Source organism: Bubalus bubalis, chromosome 14 (assembly GCF_019923935.1).
Source record: "Bubalus bubalis isolate 160015118507 breed Murrah chromosome 14, NDDB_SH_1, whole genome shotgun sequence".
Classification (NCBI taxonomy): Eukaryota; Metazoa; Chordata; class Mammalia; order Artiodactyla; family Bovidae; genus Bubalus; species Bubalus bubalis.
The window spans coordinates 19,592,626-19,608,926 of record NC_059170.1 but is presented as its reverse complement, the minus strand read 5'-3'; the positions used below and the strand labels follow the sequence as shown (position 1 = coordinate 19,608,926).

Below are 16,301 nucleotides of genomic sequence, written 5' to 3'. Positions count from 1 at the left end.
CCAAAGGAAATCTGACCAATATCAAAGTGCCTGGTACAGTGCTAAAAAAGAGCTAATTTTCCAAAGCCAAGGAATGAGCTGAGTGCACAAGTATGTTCATTTCCCACAACTTCCCAGATGGGCATCTCAAGCACGACGAAGACAAGATGGAATTCTAATTTACAAAGAAGGCTGTTCCTATTCCCTTACGGTCCAAAGAAAGAGCCTGCTTACCCAATAATCCCTTACCAATAACATACGTTTATGTTCTAGGACAAAAGACATTTATTTAACACATTCAGTATTTCACATTGTACAAACCCTTAGATTCTCTTTATTCACTGGTCCATTTCTACAACAAATACATCCAAAACACTATATAATAAAATTATTTACAACATTTCCAAATGAGAAGATTTCCTGTTGCCCTACTACTGCTATTCACACACAGTACTTCCACGGCACAATACATCATTAGAGATCTAAAAATGCTCACCCTGTACTCTAGGCTGCTTAGGAAATGTGAAAACTAATAACATAATCGCATTAGCTCCTCTCAATACATGGCAACATTTTAGAAACCTTGAACTTCCTCTTGCAACACCAAAATGGTTCAACAACTCTGCTTTCCCCATTGCACTTTACGAAACAGGCTGCAGGGACTAGGAAAAAGACCACGTTATTAAAATAACTAACTGTACAGAAATGGATTTTTAAAAAGTCACAGCTCAAAATTGCTTTTTGTAAAATTCACACACATTTACAAATATCAAGTCGTCGTCCAGCTTGTTTACTTGGATTTTCTTCGCTTGGATTGCACCGCACTGGTTACGTCTGTGGGGGAGAAAGGAAAGACATGTTCAGCTGAGGCAACTTTTTACTGCAGTGCCTTTCAGGCAATCCACAAGAACCAGGGCTGACCTGAGTGGAGGCCTACTGGACTCTGAGTCAGTCTAAGGGCCTCAAAAGGCCCACTTAGTATGAAGAGGGTCTCAGGCTTCTTGGCCTGATAAGACTAGGGCCTGGCTGGCAACTGGGGAAATGTTATACAGGTAGTAGGCGGTGAAGCAAACATACATGGAAAAGGTGCCAAGGTGGGGACAGCCTCTTTAACCGGGCAATTACTCCACCATCTCCATCACCTGTTTCCATCACTCAACAAAATGATGGATAGACTGATAATGCTTTTAGTCAGAAATCAATGAGTGATGCTACAAGCAAGTGAGTGCCAGAGTACAAAACAAAGCAAAACAGCCTCTGGATCCCTTCTGGGGCTAAGCCATTTTTTTTGCACTGAAGAACTCTTTAGCCGTGCCATAGTCGAAGTCTCTTAACATGACCATGACCTTGGTCAGGAAGTGTCTACTATGGCCTAATAGCAATTCGGAGCATGCCACAGCATGCTCTGAGCCCAGGTGAGCCTGAAGGTTTCATGGAAGAGGTGGGAACTGAGAGGTTTATATCAGTGACAGGGTAACAGTGACATAAAAGGGAGGGAAGGAGTGTGTTTTAATTCCTTTAGTATTATGTCTTCAACCAACCAACTTAATCTTTTCCCATATTTAAACCATCTTTCTCAAAAACTTTTCAACATAAGTCTTCTACAGCAAAGTAACAATGAATAGCCTAAAGCTCTCCAACTGTAAACATTTCTTTAAAATCTCATATTAATATTAAAATTCACCCTCATTCTTCATGCTGCTCCATAATAGATATTTTTGATTTAAAGTATTTTTACTTCCCAATAAGGACCAAAAAAGTGCTTTCTATTTAACATAAATGTGTCGGATGAATTCAACTTACCCCTTTCTAGAAACTAGGCTGAATTTTCTGATGCTGCACATTATTAGGTTCAGTATTCTAAGCAATTTTTATTTTCTTTTTTGTATTATATCATATTTTGAGAACCCAGACTTAAAATGTACATGCAAAAAGCAAAAATTTCACTAAGTAAAATTTTAGCTAAGTAACTGCTAAGAAGTGAAACCTAGATGATTTTCTAAAAGGTGGCCTCTGTGGTGATTTCAGGCTTCTGTTGGTAGAAGTTTCAATACATCTTGCTTCTTGCGGGGAGATCGTGATGCTCATGCCAGGTGGTAGAATTAGTTTCTCTGATTTACTCATTAGTCTTTTGCTAATTGGAGGACAGTAAATCTGATACGATGTTGATAATGGTGTTATTTTAATTCCATGTAAATAAACCGAGTCCCACATAGCACACGACTCCCCATGATCAATCAACTCTTTACATCCACCACCTCTCAACCTTCACTTTCATTGTAGATTTGTCATTTGTAGTGAAAACATACAGGGTTTTGTCTTTTTTTTTTTTTTTAGGGTTTTGTCTTGACTAAGTGTTCATCCTTAGAAAAATATCTGTTACTTAGGTCAACTTTGGGAGCTTCTCCTTTGTTACAATATGAATGATCAAGTGGTGTGTCTAAGCAACATATGTGGCTGGGAAGCATGGTTAGCAGTGGGGGAATAAACAACCTTAGGCTCCGCCCTCCATTCCCTCCTTGCTTGTTCCCATCTGTCAGTGCTCCAAAGCACCCAGGGATCTGGCAGGCTGCCTCTGCTTCTGAGGATGAATCAATGAGTGGGGCCATGAGCAAACAAGTTATCTATGCTAGAAACTGCAAAAAAAATAAAAGTCTTTTCGATACTAGGGTGAGAGGTGGCAGTGGTGGTGTAGGGTGTACATTTATACTTCCATGAAAAAGAAAACTTGGTCCTGAAGTCTCTATCACCTTCTCTGGATAAATCCAGCCAATCTGGTCACAGAGCAAAGTTACCTTTGATGTTTCTATAAACCTGAAAAGTTATTTTTATGGTTCAATTTTATACTCCCTCTAAAATATTATCACCTTTACCATTCCATTGAACACAATAAGAAAATCCAGTAGCTAAGTTTTTAAGGTAAGGAATTCTGGGGAAGTAATGTAGTAGGTGAAGGTATATTCAGGATGTATTTAATATGTAAGGCCTGCTTCTTATGGCCACCTAGCTTATCTGATTATGCATAATCCTACCCCAAGCCCCTATTATAAACACCATATGGGGGAAAAAATCACATACATTATTGAAAAACTCTCAGTTTTTTTTGTTTATTTTTTTTTAACCATCAAATATCTTTTTATTTTTGGCTGCACTGTGCTGCTTGCCAGGATCTTAGTTCCTTGACCAGGGATTGAATTGAACTTGGGCCATGGCAGTGAAAGCCCAGAATCCTAACCACTAAGCCACCAGGGAACTCCCAACCTTCAAGGATTTTATAAATTAATGTCTTCACAGATACACAAATAGTCCAAAGACTAATATACTTACTTCACTGATGTTCATATTTTACAATTGACTATATGGTAAAAGTGAGGGTCAGTAACAGTCTTTCACGTGGTGTTTATGTATGTCCCTGGGAAACATTTAAATTTGTAATTTGAAAGGGCATTTTTAAAGTAATTTTTAAATGACTGTCTCATTTTTTGACCATAAGCAAATTTGGCCAAATCTATATAGTTCAAGGTTCTATTAAATCTTCTAGTATGTGAACTTTACCTTCTACGGAGTTTTATAAATTAACCTTGACCTTGCTCACTTCATTACGCTTTTTACTATTCTTCTTCTAGCCAAGATTCCACTTAATTGTAAAAAAATTCTGGAAATTTCCTTTCAAAATCTGTATGGCTTGTTTCTAAATGACTACAAGAGTACAGTTTCAGGCAGTTACTATTCAGGGTTTTCCTTGGTCTCCCACGTTGCAGGCAGATTCTTTACCAGCTAAGGCACCAGGGAAGCTCTTTCCTTCCATAAGATGTATCTAATTATGCTTATTCTATAATAACAACACCTACATTTCAAGTGTATCTGTATCAGTTCACTCAGTCTTATTCAACTCTTTGTGACCATCTGAGCCACTGATTCCAGTGTATCTGTATACTCTGTGCTTTTTAGATTGCTGCTTTTCAAGTCACTAGCTGTGGACAGGACAGAATTATCACCCCACTTTGTTGTCACAGGCATCTAAGGGCACACCAGGGACACCCACAGCTACTGCCGATTACAGCTTGTTCTGAACTTCCCTCTTATTAGGATATTTGGTTTCAAACTTGTACACCAAATTTCATCTTTTTAACTACTGATCCTTTTTCCCAGTTGAAAATATAACACAAAGCTACTATAGACGTAAGACTAAATATAGAATGACAAGGGAAACTACAAAAATCATTTCTATGGGAATGGGGAATTGATCATGTCAGGAAGCAGAACTACTCATCTGCGTATCTGTAAACACATCTGATCAAGTGCAATTTTAAAAAGTTCACTGATTGGTGGGAGCCAATTTTCATTGTCTGTAATTAAAAGTGGCAGGACGGGGACTCTGGAGGTCAGGTGGTTAACAATCTTCACTTCCGGCACAGGGTGTAGGGGTTCAATCCCTGGTCAGGTAACTAAGATTCCACATGGCATGAGGTGTGGCCAGATTAAAAAAGAGGCAGGGTGCTGGGGGTTGGTGGTGCGGCGGGGGGAACCCAATCAAACAAAATCAAACAACAGATTGGAGAGTGACCCATCGACCATGTGGGCCTTGCTGGACTTGCGCAGAAATCATCATTCCCACCAGCTCCAATCTGGTAGTCTGGTGGGCCTTGGTTAGCATGAGGTAAGCAAACTCTTTTCTCAAAGCAGAAGCATGATGAAGGTCACTGGTTTTCCAATAATACAGAAAGTACCAATACTTCTCATTATAAACTGCTCATAATATTTCTCAGCTTTCAAGATTCTCGTGAAAAAACACAGACTGTTTCTGATTTTGTTTGGGCATATATGACCAAAATCTTAAGAGTACAAAAAGGCAAAACCCTCTCTTCCTTTCAAAACTTGAAGTATTGATGCTGCAGGAAGATGTTTCAGGTACCCAGCACTATATAAGTCTACAAGTTTGGGACACATGCAGCTTAGAAGCCAGCTTGATATTTTATGACACTGGTTCATTTTTGGATACAACATAGAAGGCCAAATAATATGCATATTAATTCTTTAATCTGGATCCAAGAGCTCTAACACTTAAAAATCAAGAGCTATAGCATTCATTTCTGATTTAAAAAGTAACTTACCCTAGAAGAGTTAAGGATAGATAGCCTGAGGGCTTAAAGCTGATGTGGAGATCTAGACATGACTGTGATTCCTGGGGTCTGGCCAGAACCCTGCCATCCTCTCGGGAGATACTTATGCAGCATTGCTCCATGTAATATCGCAAAGCCTGTGAGTCATTATGACCTCTTCTAAGCCAGTTGCTAAGCCTCAAAGCATGGATGGGACAGGCATTCCAACATGACTACCATCACCTTGGGACAATGTTCAGTTTAAGTGTACAGGCCTGTACACCCCAACCCACTTCTAAAGCAGGCTCCAGCTTTCCATCTTTTCTTGGCTAGCAGTTATCTACAGAGTGGCTCTAATTTGGGCATCTCTTAACTGTCCCAGCTGCCAGATTAGTTCTTTCTGGTGCACTGTAAATGACATCTGTAGTATCCTGAGGCTCTGGGCTCAGGCCAGATTTCCAAAAATCTGGTTGTGTGACATGTTTAAAGGGCAACACTTACTTTCCTGCTTTAAAGATAACTACATACCATATTCTACAGCCTGGAAAACCCTGATCCTTTGGGAAAATACACAGAATTGAGGGGAAGCAGATTTCCTCACAGAACTCCAGGAATCTTCCACGTTATGCTTCCTTCTGAAGAAGTTTTTGCCTAGGAGATGATTCCCCGGGAGGGAGAAGGAAGTTGTTGGTTTCACTTCTGCATCCAAAGTGGGGATACCCACAGGACCCTAACTGTGGTATACATGGTATGTCTGGAGAGGAAGAAGGCCCCTCCCAACCTCTCCCCTATCTGGCAGGCTTGAGGTAAGGTGATGTCTACATCTCTGCTTTGCCTGTACTTGATCTGCAGATTTGCGGCCTCCTCCAGGAACTCTTGTGAGGCATTTGAATTGTGACCCAGAAACAGCTGAGCTCTCAGTCAGTGTCTGGTGTTGGGGCATCGCAATCTGCCATGGTCTTCAGGCTGGTATCCTAATGGTGTGTGACTGTTTTGCAGCAGCCCTGTTGATATCAGGCACTTGGCCAAGATCCCAGCTCTTGTCTAACTCGAGCTACTTAAGCTCAGTACACTTTCTGAAAAGATGAAACCCTCCCTCAGTTCCGGGCGTTTGCACACGCTTTACCTTTTACTTGGATGATGCTTCTTCATTCTCAGTCTCAGTTTAAACATCATTTTCTCCAGAAAGCCTACACTGACTTGACAGAAGAACAAAGCATACCAGGTATTGGGTTGACCAAAAAGTTCCTTTGGTTTTTAAGTAAAAATAAAAAACATATTTTTCATTTTCACCAAAGTATTCACTGTTTCGTTCTACTATCTTCCGCCTTTTTTCAGCCAACTTTATAATCCCATCTTCCCAAAACTTCTTATTTTTTTGAGCAAAGAACTCTCCCAGGTACCTTCTACAGTCTTCCAGGGAAAGGAAACTTTTTCCATTAAGAGAATTTTGTAAAGACCAAAATAAATAGAAATCTGAAGGTGCGATGTCTGGTGAATACAGCAGATGAGTGAGAATTTCCCAGCCAAGCTGTAACAGTTTTTGCCCGGTCATCAAAGAAACATGGGGTCTTGTGTTATCCTACTGGAAAATTATGTGTTTTTGTTGACTAATTCCAGAGACTTTTCGTCAAGTGCTGCTTTCAGTTGGTCTAACTGGGAGTAGTACTTGTTGGAATTAATTGGTTTTTTGAAAAGAGCTCCTAATAGAGGACTCTCTTCCAATCCCACCATATACAACATCACTTACTTTGGATGAAGACCTGCCTTTGATGTGGTTGGTGGTGGTTCACGTCACTTGCCCTATGATCTCTTCTGTCCACATTATTGTACAGTTTCCACTTTTCACTGCCCATCACAATTTGTTTTAAAAATGGAACACATTCATTACATTTAAATAGAAAATCACATGCAGAAATATGGTCAAGAAGGTTTTTTTTGCTTATGTGGGATCCAAACATAAAAGTGATTAACATAAACAAGCTGGTGCAAATGATTTTCAAGGCTTGATCTGGATATTTTGAGTATTCAGCTATCTCCTGCATGGTATAACATTGACTAGTCTCAATTAATGTCTCGATTCGATCGCTATCAATTTCAACGGGTCTACCCAGCCATGGAGAATCGTCCAGCAAGAAAACTCCAGCACAAAACTTTGCAAACCACTTTTTACATGTTTGATCAGTCAGAGTAGCTTCTCCGTACACTCCACAGATCTTTGTTTTGCACTTGACTTGTGCTTTTACCTCTCTTGAAATAATAAAGCATAGTATGTAGAAAATGTTCCCTATTTTCTTCCATCTTCAATACTAAAATGGCTACACAAAAAAAATCACCAATTTTGATAAGTTTTTTAAAATACACACTGATAATGATAGCTGTCACAATACAATACAAGAAAATTGTTTTAAATGAAGTTAAAAACAACTAAGCACTACTAGAGCTATCTTATGGAAAACAAACAAACAAACTTTTTGGCCAACCCAATAAATACCTCTACAGTACTACATAACGTTGCTATCATGAGAGCACCATAGCAAAATATTTCTTGATAGCTTATAATCGATGTGACAAAGACTATGTTTTTTCACTGTTACATCCCCAGAGCCTGACATGCAGTAAGTACTTAATATATAGTTGATAGATGGTTATTAACATAATTACTGATTGGATACTCTTGCATTTAGGCACCACAGTAAGCACCAGGCATACCGTGGTGAGCAAAACCAGACATTTCCTGCCCTAACTGAATATGTATATTAACTACTTACCACATACATTGACATAAGTTACAATTGTGGTGTTACGAAGGAGAACATGGTGCTATGATTCCACATAGCAAGGACAACTGAGCTAAGATAAGCAGAAAGAGTGAGAAGTTAATGCGGAAAAAAAAGGAAGAAAGAGAGACTACTCCCCACAATAAGGCATCACATATACCCAGGCTGTGATGAGAGGATGGCATGTCCAAGTTGCTAAGGGAAGTCAAATGAGCTGGGAGAGGTTGACAGGGGCCAGACCAGACAGGACCTGTGGTTCATGCTGATGCTTTTAGACTTTAATCCCAATTATAATGGTAAACCATTAAAAGGCTTAAAGCTAGGGTAGCAGTGAAGATGGGGAAAAGTGGATGAACTTGAGTCATCTGAGAGAAAATCAGTAGCTTTCTGAGAATATATGTGAGGGTGAAGGACAGAGGTGTCAAGCAGGACATGCCTAATGGACAGACAGATGGGAGTAGGGGACCAACAGCAAAGGACCTGGCATCGGGGTGAAAAATCACATCTGTTTTCAGACATGTTGAACTTTTGTGGTCCTGTTAAGAACGTATGTGCAATTATCTAAGATCTCTAGAGGTCAGTACTAGAAAAAAAAATGTATGAGTCATGTGTGAAAGGTTGTAACTAAAGAAGGGAGGCATGAATGAGATCACCTGGGGAGAAAACCTAAGTTGAAGAGAAAAGGTGACTCAGGATTAAAGTTTGAGTAGGCCAACGTCTACTGCACGGTTACAGAATCTGAGAAGGAATAGTCAGAAGACTACTGAGAGCTCTGGGTCAGAGAAGCCAAGAGCAGAGTTCATTTAAAGGAAAGACAGCAGTCAACAGAGAAGAGAAAACTGGTTGTGTCAGGTTCTCGAGAAGCTCGGAGAAGATGGGATCAAGAAGGCACTGGCCTTTGGCCTGAAGGAGGGACAGTTACTCTATTACGGCACGAGCAAAGGAGGACACTGGTAGATTTATGTCCTGGTAGTGAGAGCTCTCTGCGAAGAGGTGAAAGTCTGTGCTGAAAGAGAGGACCTAAAATAGGAGCCAGAGGTTTAAAAAGAGTAGAGAAAAGGAAAACAAGTTGACCACAGAAACATAAGAAAGACAAAGGAGCCATACTGAGGACCTGTCTGAAGTGACGATCATGAAGCAACCTGCCCTGTTATGTGCTTGCTGCTCTGGTACATACACTGCAAACACACAGTTAAATGAACTAACAAATAAAGGAAGGACCCACTAAGCAGCCGAAGTCAAAGCAACTTGAAAATGTAAGGAATACAAGCAAAGATGAAGGGCAAAGGCCGCTGAGCTGTGCTAAGAACCCTGTTCTTCTATGTGACCCAGAAACAGCATCCACAGCCCACTGCTAACCTTTAGTAGAGCTGGAGGCTGAAGCAGGCCGAGAGGATCGCTTTCGATGTCCATTTTCCACACTTTCAGAAGCCACAGCTGGCTCTTCAGTGCGCGAGTTTCTTCGGCTTGGAGTTTTGGACTTTTCAATGATCTCTTTGGGCTCACTGCTAACAGAGGGAAGCACAAAGTCCAAAGAGGTGAGGGAATCAAGTCACACAAAAAATAAAGATTAACAGTTCCATTCACAAGGTAGGAGACTAAGAACTATATAATCATTCTGAGGAGACAATGTTCCAGTCTGGGACAAAAATCACAGTTACACTCTAATGTTACTGACAATTTAAAAGTGAGTCCAGCTTGTTATATTAGTAAAAATAAAATAAATTTAAGCGTAATAATGGCGAGATTGTGGAAAACAGGTAAAAGACATTAAGAACTTGAAACAAACATCATCAAGCTTCCTCACCCATTTTACTAAGATGAGGATACTTCCCTTCAAAAGTTAATAGCATCAGGTTCGATGCATGATACAGGATGCTCGGAGCTGGTGCACTGGGATGACCCAGAGGGATGGTATGGAGAGGGTGATGGCAGGGGGGTTCAGGATGGGGAACACATGTACACCTGTGGTGGATTCATGTCAGTGTATGGCAAAACCAATACAATATTGTAAAGTAAAAAAAAAAAAAGTTAATAGCACCTAAAATCTAGGAAATGAATAACATACACTGACATTTGCTATGAGTTAGATAGATAATGGCATATTACAAGTCACATTGGAGAATTTATAGGAGAATATATTTACAATACACTGCTGGGTATATTCAGAGAAGGCAATGGCAGCTCACTCCAGTACTCTTGCCTGGAAAATCCCATGGACGGAGGAGCCTGGTAGGCTGCAGTCCATGGGGTCGCTAAGAGTCGGGAACGACTGAGCGACTTCACTTTCACTTTTCACTTTCATGCATTGGAGAAGGAAATGGCAACCCACTCCAGTATTCTTGCCTGGAGAATCCCAGGGACAGAGGAGCCTAGTGGGCTGCCGTCTATGGGGTCGCAGAGTTGGACACGACTGAAGCGACTTAGCAGCAGCAGCAGCTGGGTATATTGATTGCTCCAATCCCCCTTTTAGTACATGAAGGTTAAAAAATAGTAATATCCAGTATTACTGAGGGTATAGGGACAAAAACTCATGATGGAGTGTAAACTGCGCAACCCAATGATTCTCAACGGGCCAGTTTTGCCTCTTAGGGACAGCAGCAATGTCTGGAGACATTTCTGACTGTTATGACTGGGGGATGCCACTAAACATCCTGTAATGCATAAAGCAGCACCCTCCCCCACACTCCACACAGAATTATCTGATCCAGTCAGTAATGCTGAGGCTGAGACACCCTGGTGTAATCCTCTGGCTCAGCAATTCTGTTTCTAGGTGTCTAAGGAAACAAATCTTTTTACAGAGCTCTGATTACACACAAGGATGCCAAAGCATTTTATTCATATTGATGAAGACAGAAGACTGAGATGCTTAACAACAATAGCAGATTAGTTAACTAAATCATGGCACATCTAAATGGAGCTATAAAAATCATGCTGTAGAAGGTTAATAATAAAAACTGTTCATAGTGCATCATAATAGGGGAAAAAAGCTATCACCATTATGAACAGTATAATCTCATTTTCATTATAACATATATTGAGCATATATGAAACACATATGAATGGGTGTGACATATTTATATGTGTGTATACAACATATAGGATTTATATATGGATATAATACTACATATTAGATGTATACAAATACTGTAGTATATATTAATATATACCATTCTTGGAGAGTTTTAACTCTATCTGTACATACTCTGTGAAGAGGACTAGAAGAACTAAAATATACACTGTGAATACTGCTGAATTGTAGGAATACTGGCTAACGGATAACATTCTTCTTCGTAATTCTCTGATCTGAATTTCAATTTATCTTTAGTAAACTCTCACTACTTTCACAGTTCAAAAAAATTCATGTTAAAGTCATTAGGAAAAAAATAGAAGTTGATTACATTTACTTATAAGACATGGAACCGAAACAAAAGGAATGCAACAAAAACAAAACAAAAAACCAGTCAAAGGGATGTCTCTTCTGAGAAGTCTTCCATGACCTCACTCCCCAAGAGGAGTTGCCCCTTCTGCCTTTTGGGTTCAGAGTCTGTGTCTGGCATTCAGAGCACCCATCGGGCTGTACAGCATGTTTTTAGTGTCTTGTGTCTTCCACTACAATGTAAGCTTCTTAACCATGGCCTGTCAACTATCCATACCCCTCCACTGCTTACTCCTGCCAGAGGACCCTTTGCCTGGCAATCCGGCCACAGAGTTCATTACCCTAGCTTTACTTTTAACAACTGCCCGGCAAGCCAAGGCAAGTCAAATAGGAGGCTGGGCTGGCACTGCAAGTCAGGGGGATGTACATACCCTTTTAGAAATGGTGTGTAAGGATGACTAGGAGTCCAGAAAAGGGTCAAAGACTCTAAGGAAGAAGATTCCTAATGGAGGTGCCTCTTTCTCCTGGTAAAACAAAAGCCTCAGCAATACTGTCCTGGTGTTTATAGGGTCAATGGTCAGGCGACTCGGGGAACAAACACCTATAAGGCATCTTTGGTCTGATTATCTCTTCCCTAGCCATACAGTTGGTGTATACTTTGAAAAATGCAAATGAATTCAAACATAAGCTCGATCCAAATGAAACTAGACAGGCAGAGTGGTGTTGTAGGAATAGCAATGAATCTGGAGTCAGAAGAACAGGGGTCGAGTCTTACCTATGCATTTACTGGCCATGATATTTAGCTTTATGCTTCAGATTCTTGATCTATAAATTCCCATCTTGTCTGCTGCAATACATTAAGTGTGAGAGCTCTGGAGTCAGAAGGCCTGAGTTTGAATCTCAGCTTCACCACTTACTAAAGCTGTGGTTCTGGGTGATTTAGTTAACCTCTCTGAATTTTAGGTTCCTTATATGTAAGGAGCAGAATTTTATATGTAAGACAGAATTTTCTTTCCTAATAGATACTGTGAAAATTAAATGTGATAATACATCTAGGGAGCTTTTAGCCCAGCATATGACATGGTATAGCATTCAAATAAATGCTGGTTATTATTAACACCTCACAGGGTAGATATGCTGATTAAATGAGAAAATGACTGTGAAGCTGTTTTACAATCTAAGTTGATACAGAGCATGAAAAATTCTTTAAAATGCTGTCTAGTACATCCCTACACTAAAAAAGGAATAACTTTTTTTAATACAATAATACTCCCCTCCATGGGGCTAGTGAGGTCGAAGCTACAGTTGTATTTCATCATGTTAGGTTATGTGGGATAGCACAGTATAAAAGACAAAGCATGAGTTTTGTGGTCAGAGCCCATCTGCCTTTCTCTCACTTGAGGATCAAACAGCTACACTTAGAAGGCATTACAAGGAATACTATTAGTGATAATGATGGCAACAATTCCTATATACTGAACACTTACTATTTACTCACTATGCTGAGTGCTGAAAAATGTTACGTGATTCAGTTTCAAAACAACCACAAAAGGCAGAAAACTGGCCACCAAGTTTTATTCAAAGAAATGTTATCTCTGAGAGGCTGGTACTCACGACAGCTCCCTACTTTAGCAGGAAAAAAAACTGGTACAAAGAGTGAAGGAAAAGGCCAAGGTGAGGAGAGGTTTAAAGGCTGAGAAAGCTGATACCTTTCAAAGAGGCTTATGCCATATTCATGCTAAGTCTGTAGAAATGATCATCTTACCTTTGTCCAGAGACTATGGCAGCATTTGCCTCGAGTTCTGTTAAAAATACAAAGGACAGAAATGAGATGTAGGAGCTTCTCATGTATATGTCCACTGGGAGAGGCTAGGTATCTGTGAGAATTCTAAATGCCCTGTTTAGGCTGTCGTGTCTCCAAGTGTGGCAGGATCCTCACCCTAATGCAGTATAGAGACAGAGCTGGCATGGACACAACTCGACTGTCTGGGGCATAAGACACTAACTCACTCTTTTCACTTCTACTCCATACTGTGAAATAATCCCGTTTGGATCAACACAACTAAATTCACACTGCCTGCTTCATATTTCATCTAGCTAACTAGGTTAGTAAAACAATCCTCTTCCTCTCATGTAGAAAGAGACTGTTTTCATTCTTAGAATATCTCTTCCCTCCTGACATATTTTTTAAACAGTAATCTTCAAATATGTCTTAAATATTCATTAAGGATGTATTCTTCTCCAATGGATTTCCCCACTGAATTTTAGAGGGGAAACTACTTTACTCTAAGGTATCACCTACAACCCCATTATGTCCCTTTCTTCCTCAACCTCTCAGCAGTGCCCTCTAAAAATGGAAACCCTCAGTAATTTGTCTAGCTGGGTTTTGCTTAAATGAGCATGCTATGGATTTACCAGGCGCTTCTTTCTTAGCACCAGCAGGAAAACATCCTCTTCCTCCATTATCCACCTTTAGGTAGTCTCAACTTTTCCAAAAGACCATCCCTGATGCACCTGGTCGCCAACAGTCCTTTCCCCATCCCCCCACTTTCAGGGAATTCAGCACCTCAGACTCAGTGTACATGTCTAACCTACCCTACTTATTACAGAATAAACTCCTTGAAAGCAATGAAGTCAGAGTGCCTTGGTTATTTTGACCTCATTGCCTGTTAGCCATGTGACCTTGGGCAAACTTTTTGACCTCTCTGTCCTTAATGCCTCACCTGAAAAAACGGGGATAACCACTTTACCCACTTCAAAGTTAAAAAGATCCATCTTTTGTAGAAAAAAGGTGGGTCAGGAGATGGAATTCTCTTCCCCTTTCTAGTTGCTCCTTTTCTCACCAAAAATGAGTTTAACTATCTATTTGCTCCATTCCTATCCTTCTCAGGTATCATGTGGGTACTTGGGAGCAAAAAAATCTGGGTAGTTAAAATTGTTTTTTCTCAACCACTTTTTCCAGAGATCTGGTTTTACCCAAAGAATGTACAATAGAAAGTCCTATCCATCATATAGGACATAGCACCCTGAGGCAGGTTTTAAAATAATCACAACTTTTACCTGACATTTAAAAAAATTTTTTTATTCATTTATTTATTTGACTGCTCTGTTCTGTATGGCTTGTGGCATTTTAGTTCCCTGACCTAGGACTGAACTGGGCTCTCGGCAGTGAGAGTGTGGAGTCCTAACCACTGGACTACCAGGGAATTCCCAATGTTTACCTTACTTTTACTAACTCGGACTCAAAATTAAACATTAAAAAAAAGATTCTGTCAGGCGTATGAACTGTATTGTCAGTGAGATCCTAACCTCCTTGTGGAAAGCAGTCATACATTTTGGGGGGCACTCCTACAATAACCTACAATGCAAAGAGCCAGGCAGGACTAAACTGGAACATATGTATGCTCTTCATCTGCCCTGGCACTCTAACCTATGAAGGCAGTGTGCTATTATTGCCATCAAGATCCTCATGCATTCAGAGCTGACCCAGCATCTCACAGCAGTTATCTGTCAGATTACCATGGACTCCACCTTCCAGAAACACCATCCGTAGTGCTATTTACAATATCTTGGTCATGGGAAGAAACTTAATGCCATCCAGAGATGACTGAAATGACTCTGACTCTCTGGAGGAGTGGCTACCTCACCGCAGCCTAGGTTTTCGGAACAAGCCTCCACTTCTGTCATGATAGTGCAATTACTATCTTAATGCAATAATGCCGCCACCCTAGTGAGTTACCATGTGCCAGTCAGTCAGCTGCCAAGTACGGGGGCAGGGTCATGGAACAGGGCAAACTGTGCAATGGAAACCACCCTCGGCTGGGTAGCAGACAGACAATGGGCACTGAGATGCCCTTCTTGAGTTCCCTGGCTGACACCAGGAATGCGTCAGAGAGCAAGCTGCTCAAGAGAAAAATAACCTCAAATAGTACTGCACAAGCTGCCACTCAACCAAAGTCTGCCCTAAAGCAAGTAAGATAGTTTCAGCATTTTTTGGCACATTCAGAACAGTAGTGGTTCCTTCACACGCGATCAATTCCACTCGAGAAATTTTTCCAAGATGGGCCTTACCTGGTCTGGGAACAGACCCCTGCAGTGCTGTGGCTGGAGTCTCCTTTGGGACTAAACTCTGTGAAGGAGCTAAGGCAAGAAGTAAAAAAAAAAAGAAACAGGTCTTTAACTTTCTTTTCTAAACAAAGCAGAAAGCACCGAACCAAGAGTTAAGTAACTGCTGAAATACATGTAACTCTTGGAAAGCAGTACTTGAAATTAACTTTGAAAGTACAGTACATTTCAAAACTGACCTTAAAAATTAATTACTTTAACACTCAGTAACAAGACTACCGTGAGGAGAGTCTGTTTTTCTGTTTTGTATGTACAAAGATCAAGGAAGGATATAGCCATAAGATAATAGCACCCATAATTTTTGCTTCTTTGGGTCAAGTTCTGTCCAGTATTCTAAAAAACCCCAAAGCATACTTTGGCAGGCAACCCAAACCTCTTTCAGAGGGACAATTATACCATCCAACCTTAGCACTGAAAAAACTGCCTCAATCCTCTAAAGACTACATTCCTTGAGAACTGAAATGAATCATAAAATTTATCTTGTACTTTTCTACAGCACCTGGCAAGTGTGATGGGCATAAAGCAGGTATTCAATTCATATTTAATGAAACAAATCTATTTGATGTTATCTACTTATCTAACAAACAGTTACCAAGAACTTTCTAGGGGCAAGGCTCTGTGCTAGGCACCCTTAGAGACCAAATTACATTCTTCTTGTTCATCAGAAATTCAGTCTAATATTAAAGATATATATACAACTGGCACTCAGGAGTGAACTGTGATGTTAAAAGGAAGCAGATTTATAAAGTACAAAGTGCTATGGGAGTTCAAAGCAAGGGAGATAAATTCTAAATTGAGAAATCTGAAGGTACCCTAGAGGCAGAAACATCAGAATTAGGCTTTGAAGGACAAAGAGAACTTGGGCCCCTGAAGAGGAGTGGAACAGAATACACAATGTACTCTAGAATGGAAACTTCTTGGATCATACAGTAAAGA

At 40.3% G+C, this 16,301-nt stretch overlaps 1 protein-coding gene across 16 annotated transcripts in view; it reads right to left on the bottom strand.

Moving 5' to 3' along the window:
- Window positions 1-246: 246 nt before the first annotated feature.
- NCOA6 (nuclear receptor coactivator 6) overlaps window positions 247-16,301 on the bottom strand; it is a 96,450-nt gene continuing 80,395 nt past the window's right edge. For 14 of the 16 annotated variants that reach the window (XM_044927716.2, XM_025263600.3, XM_044927712.2 and 11 more), the window contains 4 exons: window positions 15,312-15,380; window positions 13,006-13,042; window positions 9,221-9,369; window positions 247-813 (listed from right to left, as the gene is read on the bottom strand). In XM_044927716.2, the coding sequence (XP_044783651.2) occupies window positions 770-813; window positions 9,221-9,369; window positions 13,006-13,042; window positions 15,312-15,380 (299 nt within the window). In that variant the 3' untranslated portion in view covers window positions 247-769. The remainder of the gene's footprint in view (window positions 814-9,220; window positions 9,370-13,005; window positions 13,043-15,311; window positions 15,381-16,301) is intronic. The other 2 variants (XM_044927720.2, XM_044927713.2) reach the window with 1 other exon arrangement.